We start from the raw sequence: 19,647 nt of genomic DNA on the forward strand, positions 1-19,647 counted from the left end.
ATCCAGTGTGTCACCGGCCTTACCCGACCCCTAACATACCCATCAAACACATACACATACCCATCACACACACACACTAACCCGACCCCTAAACCGACCCATCACACACATTTTCAAAAAAACTCATTCTGTGTGATTTAATTTAGGCCCACAGTGACACAAGTCCCCATGAGTGTGTGTGCATTCAGGTTTAAGTCCCCACCACGATAGAAAAACATGTACACACTCAAACACACTCACACACTGCATAGATACTTCATTATTTAATCACACTGGCTTCACAGCAGGTTGTCAGATTAATTTAGCTGTTTTTTTGTTGTACCAGTGTCACTCTGAAAAAAGTAAACCATGTTTAACAAGATTTCATCTTTAATATGAAGTAGTTTGTCTGTATTTTTCATCATTTTTTTTTTTTTCTTGGATACTTTTAAGTTCCATTTATTTGGTGCTTTGTTCAATCTCAAACCATTATTTTTATTATTAAGATGTCTGCACAAGAGTTAACTGTAATCTCGGCAAACATTAAACTTTGCTGAAATTGTGCTTCTCGCTTTGGTCTACCCTGGAAGTGTTCTGTTTGATCTGCTAAACTATAATTACTAAAACTAAAACTGAAACTAAATAAAATAAAAACTAAATAGAAATGTGTTTGCAAAATAAAAACTAAACTAAAACTAACAAAACCATTAATGAAACTAACTAAAACTAAACTTAAATTTAAAGCAAAATTGAAAACGATATTAAAATAAAAACTAATTTAAAAAAGCAAAACTATAATAACCTTGGTAATAACAAGATGTTATGTCATTAAAATGACAAATGTTCTAGGCCTTATAAGGACATGTGTAGTCATGTACAAAATATGCCTTTAGTTTATCCACATAAAATGAATAGCCTATCATGTCTTTATCATACGTTCAAAAAGCTTAAGCTGCAGCCCCCAATGGACATTCATGTTAAAAGATCAAATTCTGTACACACCTTATTAATAAAGCATGTGTAGCCTACAGATTAGCAGATGAGCCCAGAATACGGACATTGCGTTTAATTGCACATTAGGCTAAGCGTTATAGAAAACCCTTATTATAAAGAAAAAGCTCAATGTGGCTTAATAGGCTACTACAATGATAAAGATCAAATGCTGTACACACCTAATTAATAAACCATAATATCCTACAGAAAAGCAGATGAGCCCAGAATATGAACACAACACATTTAATTACACGTTACGCATTTTCCTCCCATAAAAACCCTTTATTATAAAGAAAACTCTTAACGTGGCTTTCTATGGGAAGATGGCATTGCATGTCACGGTTGAGGAATTCATTGACACTCCCTTGCACTGTGTGTGTGTATTTGTGAATGAATGTGTGTGGGCGTGGTCGCTGATTATCCTCCGGGGAATCAGCGACAGGTGTTGTTCATTACCACTGCCTATTTATACTCACCTCTTGCGTCTTGTGTTTGTCAGATCGTTGTTTTGTGGATGTTGCCTGTTGTGTTCCTGTTTCTTCGGCTCCTCGTGTCTCCTGTTTTGTCTTCGGCTGGAAGTTCGCTGTTGCAGTTTATGTCCTCACTCTTCATCAACACTGGGTTCATCACTTCACGTCTGACCATCGGATCGAGTTGTCCATGCAAGCCTGCGCTGCCTTGTCATCATCATCATCGGAGATTACCATCGCACTGAGAAGGATCTTGTGATCTACACACCTCTCTTGTGAACTGCATCTGCGATCTTCCAACACTACTGAGAACTTTGTCTGCTTCCCTATTCACTCTGAGACTGGTGCTATTCATTCTAATAAAGATCTGTTTTACTTGCTATTGTCCCCTCTATCCATTCGTTACATTGCAGTGCACAACAAATCCTTTAAATGGTATTCAATGCAAAACAAAAATGAAAAATATAAGTAGTTAATACAATAAACAAATTATTGTGGCATTAATTAGCCCACAAATATATTTATTTTAAAGTCTAAATGAATTTATTTAAAGAAAAACACCAGCGTTGGGCGTTTATCTGTATAGGCTAAGTGTTGTGTTTCAGCCGCCCAGCAGCAAACTGCCGTAAGAAAATGCAACAGAATTTGATTTGTTAAACATGAAGGGTCTGGTATGACCGCTCACTCTAACGTTAACCTAGATACATGTTCGCTATTATTAGGCGTATATCCAAGTGTTTGTGCGGAGTGTGGAGCGAGCTTACTGCATGACATGGAGGCGCCGGTGCCATCACTCGCATTTTCCTATTAACAGTGGAAACAATTTAAAATACTCCATAATTTCTGGTCAAATAGAAAAGAATAATGCATGCGCTTGAGCGCGGAATAGGCTGTAGCCTATATGTACCCAGGATTGAATATAACGTGCGATAAGTCCTAATTGCTTAAATGAATGACTAGCCTACTAGTCTAGAAAAATCGCTTAATGCATATTGGAATGTCCCCTTATTATGTCGAAATAACAAGATATTTATGTCGCAATAACAAGATATTATGTTGAAATAACAAGATATTTATGTCGAAATAACGACTTATGTCGAAATAACTACTTATTATGTCGAAATAACTAAATATTATGTCGAAATAACAACTTATTTTGAAATAACGAGATATGTCGAAATAACGACTTATTTTGAAATAACGAGATGTCGAAATAACTTATTTCGAAATAATGAGATATTATGTCAATATAACGACTTAACATCTCGAAATAACGACTTGTGTCGAAATAACGAGAAATTATGTCGATATAACAACTTAATATCTCGAAATAAGTGTTCTTTTTTTTAGCTTTTGTTTATGGTGAAATTAAGAAATTAAGACCTCCGCACCAAGGGGTAAAACATTAATATAGGCATTTCACATGCATGCTTTGCTTTAGTAATTGTTTCTAGATTGTTGTTGGATTACGAAGCATGAACTATGAATTTGTAATCTGCCACATTGTACTAATTTGTCTTCTAATTTTAATTTAGTTAAACTGTGTCAATTATTGTTGTTTTTTAGCTAAATTAAAATGAGGGAATGAATTAGTACAATGTGGCAATGATTCAATTTGAAACGATGGAAGGAATTCTTAATTTATGGCTATGATGTTGTCAGGGATTGGCCAGGCTCCATCGCCATTCAATCACAACAATCGCTATCACCTGAGTATTAATCACCAGCACCTGCACGCCATCTGCTCATCACCACCTACACTTATAAGCACACACCTCACTCTGGCACTTTGTCCGGTCTCGTATATGAGTAAGGACTCACCTCATTGTCTTTTCTTGCATTCCATGCATATTTGTCAAAGTCTCCTAGTCTCCAATCTTGATCATATTCTGAATTAAGAAATCATTATAATGCAGTCAAAAATAATTTACAGGGAACATAAATAATTACTTTACCTTCCGAGTCTCCTAGTCTCCTTCCCACACTGGTGTGTGCTTCCACCATCCTCCACTCCATCATCCACGACCTCCTCAACCATCTAAACAGAAAAGACTGTCAGTATCTCCGTTCGTCATTACTCATAAACATACCTTCAAAGGTTCCCTCTACTGCTATTTGCATCAATAATCCGGTTTCTCACCTCTACCATTATTGTTTGGAGTCTCTGTTCCGTGACAGATGTGTATTTTTTCTTCCGCATGTCAAGTCTCCGTGTTGGATAATCAGTATGACAAATATTTTTTTCTTTTTATTTGGTTGAATTTGCTTTTAATTTTGAAGTCATTATTCGTACTTTTCTGAATAAGTGGATGAAAAAAGTTTGTCAAAGTTGTCCTAAGACAAGAACAGGTATTGTTCAAACTTCATGTATAACTTTATTGAAAGGTTTTGATCCACTTCAAATGTTGATTACTGTATAAAGTACAAAACATTTGCTGAATGTTTTAAACATATTTAAATTCAGCTATAGTTGCCAAAGTAATATTTCTCATTTTGGTTTAGTTTAAGTTAAAGTATCCTACAAAAATAACTAAAACTAAATAAACTAAAACTCAATAAAACACACACACACACAAATAATTCAAATTATGAACTAAAACTATAATAGTATATCAATGATAGTAAAATGGCACTGAGCCAGTCCCTGCCCTCCCTGGTTTGAATATCCCTCCCCTCTCCCATCAGTTATATGAGCAGCGGTGAACACTATTGCTCTATGAGAAAGAAGGAAACTCATTCACACTGGATTGTTTGACGATCTGCTTCAACATGAAGACCCTTCCTGTCGGTTTGCTCCTAGTGCTGGTGAGTTCAAGGTCTGTGTGATGTGATAGCCTACAGCTTTAGCCATGTGTTTATGTTGCAGAAACTAAGTCTAGCACACTGTATAAAGTCAGGTCAAATCCAGGTTTATGTACAATGAGCTGAATAATGTTTGATTTCCATCGAATGATTAGCTGATGCGATTATTTGTCATGTGTCTTATATCAAATCAAATCAAATCAAGTATATTTGTATAGCGCTTTTCACAATACAGATTGTATCAAAGCAGCTTCACAGTATTAAATTAAAATAAAATAATACAACAAGGTTTGTTTCTAGTGGAATTTATTGATTGATAAAATAAAATTAAATATCCCCAAAATATCCCCAACTGAGCAAGCCAAAGGCAACAGTGGCAAGGAACCGAAAAAACTCCATCAAGTGACCTAATGGTGTCCTAAAACTCCATCAGGTGACCTAATGGAGAAAAAAAAAACCTTGGGAGAACCCAGGCTCAGTCGGGGCCAGTTCTCCTCTGGCATTTATGAACTAGAGGCCGTCTTATAGTAAAAACTAATAATTATGTGAATTCAGTCAAATGTGCATTGGCTGTATCTGTTAAATATTCACATTTAATTCAATGTTACTTGCCGTTTCTTGGTAATTGTTTGTGAAATTTACTAGCAATTTTGGAGTCAAGTCAAGTCACCTTTATTTATATAGCGCTTTTTACAATACAGATTGTATCAAAGCAGCTTCACATTGATAACATGAAAATAATACAACAAAGTTTGTTTCTAGAAGAAAATTGCGTCAACGTCCAGCCTAAGTAAGGCAGATCAATAATATTGTTGAATATTAAATGTCCCCAACTAAGCAAGCCAAAAGCCAAGGCGACAGTGGCAAGGAACCAAAACTCCATCAGGTGACAGAATGGAGAAAAAAAACTTTGGGAGAACCCAGGCTCAGTCGGGGGCCAGTTCTCCTCTGGCCAACGAGCGAACAATGTATGATTATGAGTGAATATTGTTGCAAAGTAAATCCTCACCAATTTATTACAGTGTTTCTATTCCACAAAAACATTTGAATTTGTTTCTTTGACTTTCACACGACATTACGACCTTAAGTCACAGGAACAATCCTCCTCGAGCAACCTTGGGTTATTGGCTTTTTTCAAGGAGAAGAACGTCGTAGTTCAAGGTTTGTTTCTTGAGGCCTTTAAACCATCCATCCATCCATCCATCCATCTTCTTCCGCTTATCCGGGGCTGGGTCGCGGGGGCAGCAGTCTAAGCAGAGATGCCCAGACTTCCCTCTCCCTAGACACTTCCTCCAGCTCTTCCGGGGGGACACCGAGGCGTTCCCAGGCCAGCCGGGAGACATAGTCTCTCCAGCGTGTCCTAGGTCTTCCCCGGGGTCTCCTCCCAGTGGGACGCACCCGGAACACCTTCATGGGAAGGCGTCCAGGAGGCATCCGGAACAGATGCCCGAGCCACCTCAGCTGGCCCCTCTCGATGTGGAGGAGCAGCGGCTCTACTCTGAGCTCCTCCCGAGTGACCGAGCTTCTCACCCTATCTCTAAGGGATCGCCCAGCCACCCTGCGGAGAAAGCTCATTTCGGCCGCCTGTATCCGGGATCTTGTCCTTTCGGTCATGACCCAAAGCTCATGACCATAGGTGAGAGTAGGAACGTAGATTGACTGGTAAATCGAGAGCTTTGCCTTGCGGCTCAGCTCTTTCTTTACCACGACAGACCGGTACATCGACCGCATTACTGCAGAAGCTGCACCAATCCGTCTGTCAATCTCCCGTTCCATCCTTCCCTCACTCGTGAACAAAATCCCAAGATACTTAAACTCCTCCACTTGAGGCAAGAACTCTCCACCAACCTGAAGTGGGCAAACCACCCTTTTCCGACTGAGGACCATGGCCTCGGATTTGGAGGTGCTGATTCTCATCCCAGCCGCTTCACACTCGGCTGCAAACCGTCCCAGTGCATGCTGAAGGTCCTGGTTTGATGAGGCCAACACGACAACATCATCTGCAAAGAGCAGAGACGAAATCGTGTTGTCACCAAACCTGACACCCTCCGGCCCCTGGCTGCGCCTAGAAATTCTGTCCATAAAAATTATGAACAGAACCGGCGACAAAGGGCAGCCCTGCCGGAGTCCAACACGCACCGGGAACAAGTCTGACTTACTGCCGGCAATGCGAACCAAGCTCCTGCTTCAGTCGTACAGGGACCGGACAGCCCTTAGTAAAGGACCCCGTACCCCATACTCCCGGAGCACCCTCCACAGGCCACCGCGAGGGACACAGTCGAATGCCTTCTCCAAATCCACAAAGCACATGTGGACTGGTTGGGCAAACTCCCATGAACCCTCCAGCACCCTGATAGAGCTGATCCAGTGTTCCACGGCCCGGACGAAAACCACACTGTTCCTTCTGAATCTGAGGTTCTACTATTGGCCGTATTCTCCTCTCCAGTACCCTGGCATAGACTTTCCCAGGGAGGCTGAGAAGTGTGATCCCCCTGTAGTTGGAACACACCCTCCGGTCCCCCTTCTTAAAAAGAGGGACCACCACCCCGGTCTGCCATCCCAGGGGCACTGTCCCCGACCGCCACGCGATGCTGCAGAGGCTTGTCAGCCAAGACAGCCCCACAACATCCAGAGACTTGAGGTACTCAGGGCGGATCTTATCCACCCCCGGTGCCTTGCCACCGAGGAGTTTCTTGACTACCTCGGTGACTTCAGCTTGGGTGATGGACGAGTCCACCTCTGAGCCCTCAGCCTCTGCTTCCTCAATGGAAGACGTGACGGGATTGAGGAGATCCTCTAAGTATTCCTTCCACCGTCCAACAACATCCCCAGTTGAGGTCAACAGCTCCCCACCTCTACTGTAAACAGCGTTGGTAGGGCACTGCTTCCCTCTCCTGAGGCGCCGGACGGTTTGTCAGAATCTCTTCGAGGCCAGCCGATAGTCCTTCTCCATGGCCTCACCGATCTCCTCCCAGGCCCGAGTTTTTGCCTCCACAACCACCCGGGCTGCAGTTCGCTTGGACTGCCGGTACCCGTCAGCTGCCGGTACCCGTCAGCTGCCTCAGGAGTCCTGCAAGCCAACCAGGCCCGATAGGACACCTTCTTCAGCTTGACGGCATCCCTTACTTCCGGTGTCCACCACCGGGTTCGGGGATTGCCGCCTCGACAGGCACCGGAGATCTTACGGCCACAGCTCCGAGCGGCCGCTTCGACAATGGAGGTGGAGAACATTGTCCACTCGGACTCAGTATCTCCAGCCTCCCTCGGGATCCGGTCGAAGCTCCGCCGGAGGTGGGAGTTGAAGATCTCTCTGACAGGAGACTCGGCCAAACGTTCCCAGCAGACCCTCACAGTACGCTTGGGTCTGCCAAGTCTGTCCAGCTTCCTCCCCCGCCATCGGATCCAACTCACCACCAGGTGGTAATCAGTTGACAGCTCCGCCCCTCTCTTTACCCGAGTGTCCAAGACATACGGCCGCAGGTCAGATGAAACGACCACAAAGTCGATCATTGACCTACGGCCTAGGGTGTCCTGGTGCCACGTGCACTGATGGACACCCTTATGCTTGAACATGGTGTTCGTTATGGACAAACTATAACTAGCACAGAAGTCCAATAACTGAACACCGCTCGGGTTCAGATCAGGGGGGCCGTTCCTCCCAATCACGCCCCTCCAGGTGTCACTGTCGCTGCCCACGTGAGCATTGAAGTCCCCCAGTAGAACGACGGAGTCCCCAGTTGGAGCACTTTCCAGCACCCCTCCCAGAGACTCCAAGAAGGCCGGGTACTCTGCACTGCCGTTTGGCCCGTAGGCACACACGACAGTGAGAGACCTATCCCCGACCCGTAGGCGCAGGGAAACGACCCTCTCGTTCACCGGGGTGAACTCCAACACATGGCGGCTGAGCTGGAGGGCTATAAGCAAACCCACACCAGCCCGCCGCCTCTCACCATGGGCAACTCCAGAGTGGTGAAGAGTCCATCCTCTCTCAAGGAGTGTGGTTCCAGAGCCCAAGCCGTGCGTAGAGGTGATCCCGACTATCTCTAGTCGGAACCTCTCAACCTCACGCACAATCTCAGGCTCCTTCCCCACCAGCGAGGTGACGTTCCACGTCCCTAGAGCTAGCTTCCGTGTCCAGGGATCGGGTTGTCAAGGTCTCCGCCTTCGACTGCCGCCCGATCCTCTCAGCACCGGCCCCTTACGGCCCCTCCTACAGGTGGTGAGCCCATGGGAAGGTGGCCCCACGTCGCTCCTTCGGGCTGAGCCCGGCCGGACCCCGTGGGGGGAGGCCCGGCCACCAGGCGCTCGCATACGAGCCCCAACCCCGGGCCTGGCTCCAGGGTGGGGCCCCTGCTGCGCCATACCGGGCGACGTCACGGTCCTCGGTTTAATTTTTCTCATAAGGGGTTTTTGAACCGCTCTTAATCTGACCCGTCGCCTAGGACCTGTTTGCCTTGGGAGACCCTACCAGGGGCATATAGCCCCGGACAACATAGCTCCTAGGGTCGTTCGGGTACTCAAACCCCTCCACCACGTTAAGGTGGCAGTTCAAGGAGGGGGCCTTTAAACCTTTTCAAACCAATCCATTTTTGGGTGATCACCCACATTTTTAGCTGCTAGACTAAATCACCCATCTATTAAGAATCACACTGACTTACTAAAATGAGATATCCATATCCTTTTCACAACACAAAATAACTGTTTCATCTAAATGTTTCATTCACAGTAGCTGCCTTTCATAAAGCCATTACTATCAAACTTTTGAGAACTTTTAACTTACACTACATTAGTTATGTGGTGTAAGTGTATTTTCTAATGTGGCAACTGTAGCCTGTATTACTGTAATTATTTCAGCAACAAGGGTGAATTGAAACATGCATCTTGAAATGTTTGCTGTTGAATGAACTGATTGTTAAAAGTACTTAACTGAAAGAAGATCATACTGTGTTTTGGTGATTAAACCAAATGTTCTATTTACATATTACAATAATCTGGTGTTTGAAACTATGGTTATGTGGCTGCAAAGTCTTTAACTGTAATGAAAGCATGGGATCAGGTTATGAAAGAATGACTTGCTGTTACAAGTGTTATCAGTTTGGATTTTTGTACTAAGAGTTTTGAAAATGTACACCTTACTTAATAAACCTTACTGAATAAAAAAACCTGATCAGATTCCAAAAATGAAATCCTTGTAGAGGATTAGATTATATGGCATTTTAAAATACTAGTTACTTTTTTATTGATTACATGATTACTTAATATTCACAAAATGGCAGTAAATTATTAAAAATGCATTATTCTCCTTAATTATTCTTTTTATCTTTTCATTTTTCCTATCCAAAAAAGCCTATATATATATATATATATATGTTCAGAAAGTCTTCCAGTTTTACCGAATAAACACAGACTGGCCACTAGTCAGGCGAGTATAATTAAATGGACTTTTGAGAGACCGAAAAACAATATATATAAATAAAAATAAAATATACTTTTTTTTTTAGTTAGTGCTTCATTTTGATCGTTTTAATTTTAAAATGTTTTATTTCTTTTAATTTAACATTTTTAAGATTTAATTTGTTATTAACTTTTCATCAGTTTACGAATCCCCTGCAGTTTCTTCACAAAAAAAACCCTGAAATAATGTAATGTTTAATGCACCTAATATTGTTGAAAACAGATATTGTATTTTTTCTTTCTCTTTGTATTTTTTTAAAAAAAAATTTATCAGTGTGATAAAGGATTTTACTCAAATCAATGTGATAAACGAGTTAGGTCCAAAGTAATTTAAACGTAATCAGATTATACTACGTGTAATGTGATAGATTATGTTACTAACTAAAAAACTAATTTCATGTAATTTGTATTCAGTGATGGACTACAATTTGTAAGTAATCTACCCAGCACTGAAGATAATGAAAATATAGGTAAAATAGGACATGTTATGGCCAGAATTCGTGAGATTCACTTATTGACATAACCTTTATAACAACTTTCATAACATTATTTATGACGACTTCTTTTTAACTCAGTTTACCTGGACCGTGTGTGTATGGGCTGACAGGGGAAGACAGAAGCGCGCATGGATCATTGAATCTTTCAATATCGAGGAAGAAAACCCTGGTCCATTTCCATATATCCTAGGCAAGGTGAGCAGAGTTAGAAACAGTTACCCATTTTGTCGTTCAATTCCATTTAATTTTTATAGGGTTTTTCACATTACATATGTGTACAAGTACTGGATTAGGATGATTATGTGAACACTTAAGTGTGCATGTTGTTTGTGTTTCAGATTGGATTGAATGAGACTTATTTAGTCAGATTCCAGCTAAAAGGTCAGGGTGTGGATTTAGAGCCAAAAGGTATTCTCAATTTTGATGAACAAGGTAATATTTCAGTATATGGAAAGGTGGACTTTGAAAATAAACAAGGAATTAAAGTTCTCAAAGTAAGTACTCCCTAATAAACAAATCGCACTGAAATTCATGTAAATACACTGCAAAAAAGGCTTGTATATTGACATGCGCTGGACTCAATTACAGTTGACATTTGAAGCAAAAGACACATCAACCAATAAAGTGGAGACAAGGCTCGGGGTTCATATCAAAATATTGGACATAAATGATCATGCTCCAAAATTTCAGCAGTCGGTCTATCAAGTGACTGTGGATGAGTCACATTCTCAAGGTAACCCAGTTTAGTTTGCCCTTCACTAATTTATTTATGAAATTGTAAAATTAAATGATTAGTTCACCCAAAAGGCATTTGACATTTTTTTAATGTCGTGGCAGACCACTATATATATTTTCTCATAACACAAAAGCAAACATTTATAAATTATTAGAATTGTTACACACGACACAACAATTTTTTTTTTATACAATCAAAGTTCAAATTAATTTGAGGCATTGTAACTTATTATTTAAGTTATTACAAGATATGAGAGCAAGATTTTTAATGAATAAACAACTTATTTTGGTCAGATTCTCACGCCCAGCTATTGTTAAAGATACTTAATATAAAGTGTAAAGTTCTATTATAAGTGCAATGGCCATGGATATTAAACAGATAGGATTGGATTCTGTAATACAGCAGTAAAAACAGCATACAGGTTTGAAACAACATAAGGGTGAATAAATAAGGACTGGGTGAAATATTCTTAAATATTGAATAAATTCTTTGAGGGTGAAGAAATTACTTTACATTCATCTAGCACTTTTTTTCTAGGTGAAACAGTAGTGACAGTACTGGCATCTGATGAAGATGATTCAACAACAAACAATGGAACATTTGATTTAACAATCAAGTCTGTCACACCAACACCAGATAATGTTACATTTTATATTCAGCAGCAAAAAGATGTAAATCAGCAACAGCAACAATTCGGGAAAATTTATTTTAATGGGTGTTTGAACTATGAGGTATGAAACTAATTTCTTTCATTGGTAATAATAAGATACTTTTGTACCTTTACCTGTTTGGTATGCATTGCTTTTTGTGCTTTATAAATATTTCTCCATTCCTACACAAGAAATCTTCCACTAAGTTAATATTTTCCAGAAAGCTCAGAAATATACAATCCTGGTTGAAGCAAAGGACAAAGGGGAAAAGATACAATTATCAAGTACAAGTACAGTGATAATCAACATTTTGGACAAAAACAACAATCTTCCAGAGTTCTCTGGCAAAACAGTAGGTTTCATATTGGACTGGAAGTTTCCAAGTTTTGATGCTTGTTATTTTTTTATTTTTTTTATTTATTTTTTCATGGTAAGCATATTGTTCTATAAAACCCAACCAAATATTTGACTTGTGTTTCAGGGACCTGGGAAGGTCAAGGAGCGTGAAACTGGGGTTGAAGTTCTGCGACTGCAAGTAACAGACAAAGACACCCGTGGTTCAGAAGCCTGGAAAGCCAAATACACTATCCATGGAGATAAAAAAGAGCACTTCAAAATTGAAACAGACCCTAAAACAAACGAGGGGATTTTAACAGTTGTTAAGGTAGGCATATGATTGACATTTTTATTGTGTAAGTCAGCGTGCCCAAAGGTTGAGTCAGTGTTGCTGGTTTAGGTTATAATGCTCAAACAAACAGAGAAAATGTTTTGATTGCGCCAGAACCAGTTTGCAATGAAATACCTTGTCGTTATATTGTTGCCTCTTTTGGAGCTATTTTGACATAAAAAAAAGATATGAAAATATGTATGCATGCATTCATGTTGACACTTCTCTGAACTCTCTTTATTTTTCGGCTCATTCCAAACACCTAGCAAATGGACTACGAGGAGCAAACATACCAAAGTCTATTCATCAGTGTGCAGAACGAACTTCCTTACTTTTCATGTAAGGTCAAAAAGCAAGTAGAGAATGCCAAATGGGAGGTCGACGTTATACCCCAAAACTCTGGCATGAGTGTTGAAAACCTCTATAATACCATTCCAGTGACCATTTTTGTTGAAGATGTCAACGACCCTCCGGTATTTATACCCCCTGTTAAACACGTTCACATAATGGAGAACATAGCAGCAGGAACAAGTCTCACAACCTTCACTGCTAAAGACATGGATGGAAGCCATATAAACACATTTAAGTATGAGATGCTTATAATATGTGTAAAACTAATGCCACTGTAGTTTATTGGAGGTACAGGATCACATATAAACACAGGTGAATACATGTGGTGTTTGTTTGGTTCTCAGATTTGTTAAAGGTGAAGATATTGATGGATGGATAACTGTTGATGCAAAGACTGGACGAGTATCCACAAATAAAATTCTGGACAGAGAGTCGCCGTTTGGGATAAACATCACCTATAGAGCAACCCTATATGCTGTGGATGATGGTAAGATGATGGTTTTTAAAGAAATAAAAGAAATACTTTTATTCAGCAAAGATGCATTCAATTGATCCAAAGTGACAGTAAAGACATTTTGTTACAAAAGATTTATATTTCAAATAAATGCTGTTCTTTTGAACTTTTCATCAAAGAATCCTGAGAAAGTTATCACTGTTTCCACAAAAATATTAGGCAGCACAACGGTTTTCAACATTGATAATAATCAGAAATGTTTCATATTAGAATGATTTCTGAAGGATCATGTGACACTGAAGACTGGAGAAATGATGCTGCAATTACAGCTTTGCATCACATGGATAAATTGGAATATTACTGCACAATGCTACTGCTTTTACTGTATTTCTGATCCAATAAACGTAGCCTTGGTGAGCATAACAGACTTAAGAGAAATCTGACTGACCACGAATTTTTGAACAGTAGTGAACTTCTAACTATTATAGATATTCTCATATTCTGAAGTATACCTGGACAAAGAAGTTATTTTATTTTATTTACAAAATTATTTACAAATTAAATTTAATTAAGTAATTAACCACACAGAGTCCAACATTAACATCTGTTTAGCGGAAAATGCATGAAAAAAAATAGTTAGCCAGTTAGTCTTGTGTAACCAGACTTACGATAATGGCATAAAGTCAGTGTCAGAAATGTTAGGGTGATAAAACTGTCCTCTTATCATAATGAAGAAAGCTAAACTCATGAATGATCATGGATGGCATTATCATGTTTTGTACTCCAAATGAATTTCTGTTTACCCCATGTCTCCGATTGGCAGGTGTCCCACCGCTGACAGGCACTGGAACTCTATTTATTCACCTGAATGATCAAAATGATAACGTACCAATGCTGGAAGTGAACACAGTCAACATGTGCCTGGATACAGAGCCCACAGTGGCCAATATCACAGCTGTAGACCTGGACCTTCCTCCATACAGTTCACCTTTCCACTATGAGCTTTTAGGAGATGTTAAGGACAAATGGAGAGTTGAACCAACCTATGGTAATGTCACCTTCTACTTCACTCATCCCAGTCCACCCTACACAATTCCTCACTTAATGTCCTGTTTCAATCTGGAAAACACATCACAGAAGAAAAATAAGTTATGAACAGTGTTATGTTATGTTATTCTAGGCAAATAATGCCAGAGATCTATTAGAAAGACAGCACTCTTCCACCACCTCTTTGAGGTTGTGTTTCTGTATCTTTTAGCAGTAATACTAACACATCTTTTTCTCTTGAAGGCACAACGGTGAGTCTTGTAAAAGAACACAGTGTGTATTCAGGTCATCGCCTCCTCCAGATCAAAATATCAGACCAGCAGGGATTGTCCTCCATCCAAAACCTGTCGGTCACAGTGTGTGACTGCTCTATCGCTCCCGACTGCCATGTCAGGATGACTCGGATGGCTCAAATGGGACCTGCTGCAGCCTGGATCGTTGTTCTTACAGTTCTGATCTTCATAGGTAATGTAGTGATTTACAATGTTTTGATGGTATTAACAGTCCTAATAGATGAAGGATTTTGCAAAGTTTCATAATACTAAAAACCCATCCTTCTGTACAAGTCAATCCAACAATTAAAGGTGTGGTAAAACAACAAAAAATTCTTTGGAAACCTATTGAAACCGGTTTTTGAATGACATATGCTTTTGAGAATTACACTTATTTTATTGTTCCAGACCGCCAAAGATGGTGAATCATAGTGGAAAAGTTTGTGCACTAGCGTACACTTATGAGAATCTCATGTTGATCCAGTTACATGTGACTCTAATCAATGACATACCTGTCACGCTTTGGCAACAGCGTTTATAACATAGACACAAACACTAACCGACAAGGGACTAAACTGAACGGGGAGAATAATAAACACAGGGTAAACGAGGGAACTAACTACACAGGTGGCCACGGGCACCAAGGTGGCGCAGACAGTGAGAGGAGCCAGGGTGGAGTCCATACAGAGGGGGCGGACGGAACCCTGGAGCCGAACCATGGTGAGAGGTGGAGGAACCAGTGGAACCAAGTGGCTGACGGTCCAAGGCGACACCGTAGAACCGGAAGACGGGAGCTGAGCCACTGACCTGCGGGACTGAGGCGGTGACATGGGGACGGATGACCAGGGTGACAATGTGGTGAGGGAGGCCGACGGGGAGGTCAGAGGAAGGGAGGAGTCCAGGGGTGCCAAAGAGGTGCAGGTTGAAGGCCGACCTGGAGAGTCGAGCAAGCCCAGCAGAGCTTCCGGGCAGACGGACCGCGGAGGTGATGAAGGAGTGGTGGGTCGAGGTGAGGACGATAGGCTGACTGGACGAGGTGGTGGTTTGGGCCTGGAGGCCCGAGGTGTAGTTGGGGACTCGGCCTCTAGCCGAGCTGGTGGCACGGGAGCCTGAGGCGTGGAGGATGAGCTGCACGGAGTGAGCTTCAGTGGCAGAGCCGAGGAGCTACACGACACCAGTGGTGCCGACGGATCCAGGGGGCTGGTCGTGACCAATGATGGAGACGGGAGAAGGACAACAGGCAGGGATACGGGCGGAAGACTTCTGGGCAGGACCGGCGAAGAAGATGAAGTGAGGGTGGGGACTTGGGTGGGAACAGGATCCGGTGAAGAGAGACTGCTGTTCCGGAGCATCAAGGCCAGGTAACCAAGATAGGGCCTGCTCTGAGGACAGAGGAGAAGCTGCAGCGTGGGTGATTCCATCAAGTTAATTTCTTTGTTGGGTCGGTTATTCTGTTAAAGGAGAACTTGGTAACTTTTTTAACTTAATAAATCTGTCTAGAAATCATTTGGATGGTTAAACAACCTGTTCTGGTGATATTGGTGACTTTCCCCGCTCCCCCCAGCGTTCCCAGGCGGAAAACCAACCTTGCAACTTGAGGACTACCGTCCAGGCAAGATAGAAATTTGAAGTCTCGTGAGAAGCGAGAACGAGCGCGAAACACGAATTGCTTTACGGCAATTCGACATAAACACACACGCATGTATGATGTATTACCAGATTACCCACCTCGGTAGACATAGCTCCACACGATACAGTTGGCTTGCTCCGATCATAACAAACGCACATGAGCAGCGGTAGAGAGGGGGAGGAGGCCGCCGCAAGTGAGTTTTTTACGACCGTGTTGTGAAATATACGCCCCCCCCCACAGCTGTAGGGGGAGCTCGTGGGGAAAACATGCGACAACAAAAGGGAAAATCAGCGAAGAAGTGACTAGAGTTCGCTAGAGTTGCCGAGTTCTGCTTTAAGCTTTGGCTGATGAAGCAGACAGACGAATCTTGATTCCAAAATATGACAAAGCTTTAAAAGACACAAGCAGGTGAATAGGACGCAACAGCATGTATAATATAGACACGAACAATAACCGACAAGGGACTGAACTAAACAGGGAGAATAAACAAGGGTAAACGAGGGAACTAACTAGACACAGGTGGATGAAGGTTAACTAATCAGGGACTAACAAGAACAGGTGCAGACAAGACAGAACATAATTGTGACAATACCGGAATCCATATATGCTACCGTTTATCATGGTCTGCTTTGTCATTCTCTCAAAATTATCTTGCTCGATTGTGCACAGATTGTTTGGCAATCCCCGCGGAGTTCCATCTGCATGGATTTATCTGACTTGAAGGACTCATTGGTTATTCAGGGTCTCTCATCAGGGGAATATCCAACAGTATTAAGGTGAATATTAATAGAACTTATAAGTCAACCAGGGTACCCATTACCATCTTACTGGGTCGCGTGGTGTTTGTATGTGATTTCTAGGCCTAATCTTAAGAACGCTCACTGGTTTACCAGAGTACTGTGTTTGGTTGCGGTGATAACATTTGGACCTCCCTGTCAAGTGGTAATTCTGTGTTCCTGTATATAAGAGAACTGCCCCTCACCACCGTTGATGCCGCAGGGTATGTGACAGTCCATTTTTCAGTCTCTCATATACAACATTGGAGGGACATTACAAACAATGTGCGGCTCCTCGATACACTAGAAAACGGTTATTGTCATCAAGTCAGTAACAGACCGCTGTTATGTACCTGTATTGGCCCACAGTAGTTTGGGACCTTTGCCAGGCTCTTGCTTCAGATCCACCCCAGGGGCTTCCATTCAAAATACTTTCTTGTTCAGTAACAGGGTGGGAATTTCAGACGAATCCTCAGCCTCAGATGCTTGAACAGTCACCTCATACATCTACCTTTCTGCATGTTATATCATGTGAGTAAAAATGTAAATGTGGTAGATGTATTGCGTGCTGTTGAACCTGGCATGTGGTTCACCTTTGTAAACCTAAATGATGCATATTTGCACATCCAGATTACATTCAGACATTCCAGGGCAGAACATACCAATACTGTGTCCTTGCCTTTGGACTTTCTCTCTCCCCATGTGTGATCACACAATGTATTCAGGTGGCATTAGAAGTTAGAAATGCAGTGGGACGGCCTGTTGATTCTACACATCGACAAGCAGCCAAACAACAACACACTGCACCTACTGAAGCATGTTGCAGCCTCAGGGCTGAAGATGAATCTGCAGAAAAGCTGTTTGTTCTTCATCAGTCAATGTGTTTTCTGGGTATGCACCTGGATTCAATATCAATGAGGGCAACTCACACAGTGAACAAAAGGTGGTAGCAAGGTTCCAAGTTTCCAGAAACCCTACATCGAATTCCTGTGACTGAACTGCTGCCTGAGCAGTCATTCATCTACTGTGGTTACACCTGCAGCCATTTCAATGCTGGTTAATATCCAGGTGATTGTCAGCCGTTCACAGTTGTAGTTTATCTGGCATGGTGTGTAGATGAGGCTGCCTCTCACATGCAGAAAAGTGGAAACCACAGATGCTTTTCTGACAGGATGGGGAGAACTGTGGCAGAATTGTGGCATACAGGGGAGGTTTAGTTCATGGCTGAGGGTATGTCATATCAATCTGTTTGAGTTATTGGTGGTATTTCTTACCCTTCATCTTTTCAGACAGGGACTTGCAGGAGGCAGATACTAGTGAAAACAGACAATACCACATTAGTGTTTCTCATCAATCGTCAGTATTGTTGCTTCTTGCAGACAGACACCTCCTGTCAATTAGAGCAATGCACATTCCTGGTCAGAGCAAGAGTGTGGCGGATTCCCTTTCTCGCCGCAGCCTGAGCTCAGTGGATGGGTGTCTCCACAGACCAGTGGTTTGATCAATTTGGGAGAGATATGGGATGGTGTCAGTGGACCTCTTTGCCAGCAGGACATTAACACATTGTTCCCTTTGGTTGAGCAGAATCAAGTACTTGTTCAAGTACAAGCCCTAGCTCACATGTACAAGCCCTAGATCTCCTGCTATATGCTTATCCTCCTCTTCCACCGATCTGGGTGGTCCTGAGACGTGTGCAGGAGAGACAACACAAGCTAATATCCATTTCCGGAGACACTGAAGTTGTGTGTCTGGACCTTGGAGCTCCAGTACTGACTGAATCAATGCAAGATTCTCTGTATGGTACATAAACACTCAACCTTTCCACTATGACTAACCATTTCTGGCAGTCTTCCACTGTTAATCGAACCACGGTTGCACAAAGGTAGACAGAAATTCTCTCTTTTTTCAGCAATGTGCTTGATGGTCCTTCTGATCTCCTGCAAGGCAGAAAAAAAAATGATTGAAATGGACGATGGCATTGGTCATCTCATCAAAACAAATACGGAAAATCCAGGAACAGACTGCATGGTAATTTAATCACACAACCCACAGTAGCGGCCCTTCAGTAATATTTGAATTGGTGCATTTTATTCATTTTTTGGCAACACTTTACAACAAGGTTCTATGTGTCAACATTATGTAATAACATGAAATAATGAACCGTTCTTTTACAGCATTTGCTCATTTAATGGTAATTTGTCTTTGCTATTGTTATATATTTCAGCATCATTACTCCAGTCTTCAGTGTCACATGATCCTTCAGAAATCATTCTAATATGCTGATTTGATGCTCAAGAAACATCAGTGCATTGTGAGACATATTTACATTTTATTTATTAATGAAAACATTTATTTGAAATAGAAAGATTTTGTAACATTGTAAAGGTCTTTGTCACTTTTGGTCAATTTAATATGTCCTTGCTGAATAAAAGTAGTAATTTCTTTCAAATGAACCCAAAACTTTTGAAAAGTACTTGATGTGACATTTTTTGACAAGATTGAAATGATGCATAGTTCTTGTTATTTGAAGAATATAATTACAGTAACGTGATATGTGTAAGAAGCACTGTAAAATAACATTTTACCACATTAACTTTATAGATTTGTAAATGCTGTAAAAACTATTGTTCATACTACATGCTACCTATTCATTAACAAATAATAATTAACCGAACCTTATTGTAAAGTGTAAAGTATTGATAAGTGTAACTCATATTTATATAAAACATTCATTGTTGCCTTGAATGATTGTTTTAATTAAAATCATCAGGTTGTCTTCAGAAAGGTTCCTTCCAGTATAGGCATTCAGAAAACAGCTTCTTCTAACGTAAATACCAGCTTTAAGTTGTCTACAAATGTAAATTCAAGC

The 19,647-nt window shown here is 41.4% G+C and overlaps 1 protein-coding gene across 1 annotated transcript; it reads left to right on the plus strand.

Moving 5' to 3' along the window:
* Positions 1-10,114: 10,114 nt before the first annotated feature.
* On the plus strand, positions 10,115-15,178 carry LOC311073155 (cadherin-like protein 26; the record flags this gene model as incomplete). The annotated part of the gene is made up of 12 exons (XM_084098637.1): positions 10,115-10,128; positions 10,306-10,390; positions 10,534-10,689; positions 10,784-10,928; positions 11,469-11,662; positions 11,802-11,933; positions 12,063-12,245; positions 12,515-12,834; positions 12,944-13,086; positions 13,877-14,101; positions 14,344-14,565; positions 14,919-15,178. 12 exons carry the CDS (start codon positions 10,115-10,117, stop codon positions 15,176-15,178), a joined length of 2,079 nt encoding a protein of 692 aa, XP_083954763.1.
* Positions 15,179-19,647: the final 4,469 nt, after the last annotated feature.

Source organism: Abramis brama, assembly GCF_963993115.1.
Source record: "Abramis brama genome assembly, chromosome: 22".
NCBI lineage: Eukaryota > Metazoa > Chordata > Actinopteri > Cypriniformes > Leuciscidae > Abramis > Abramis brama.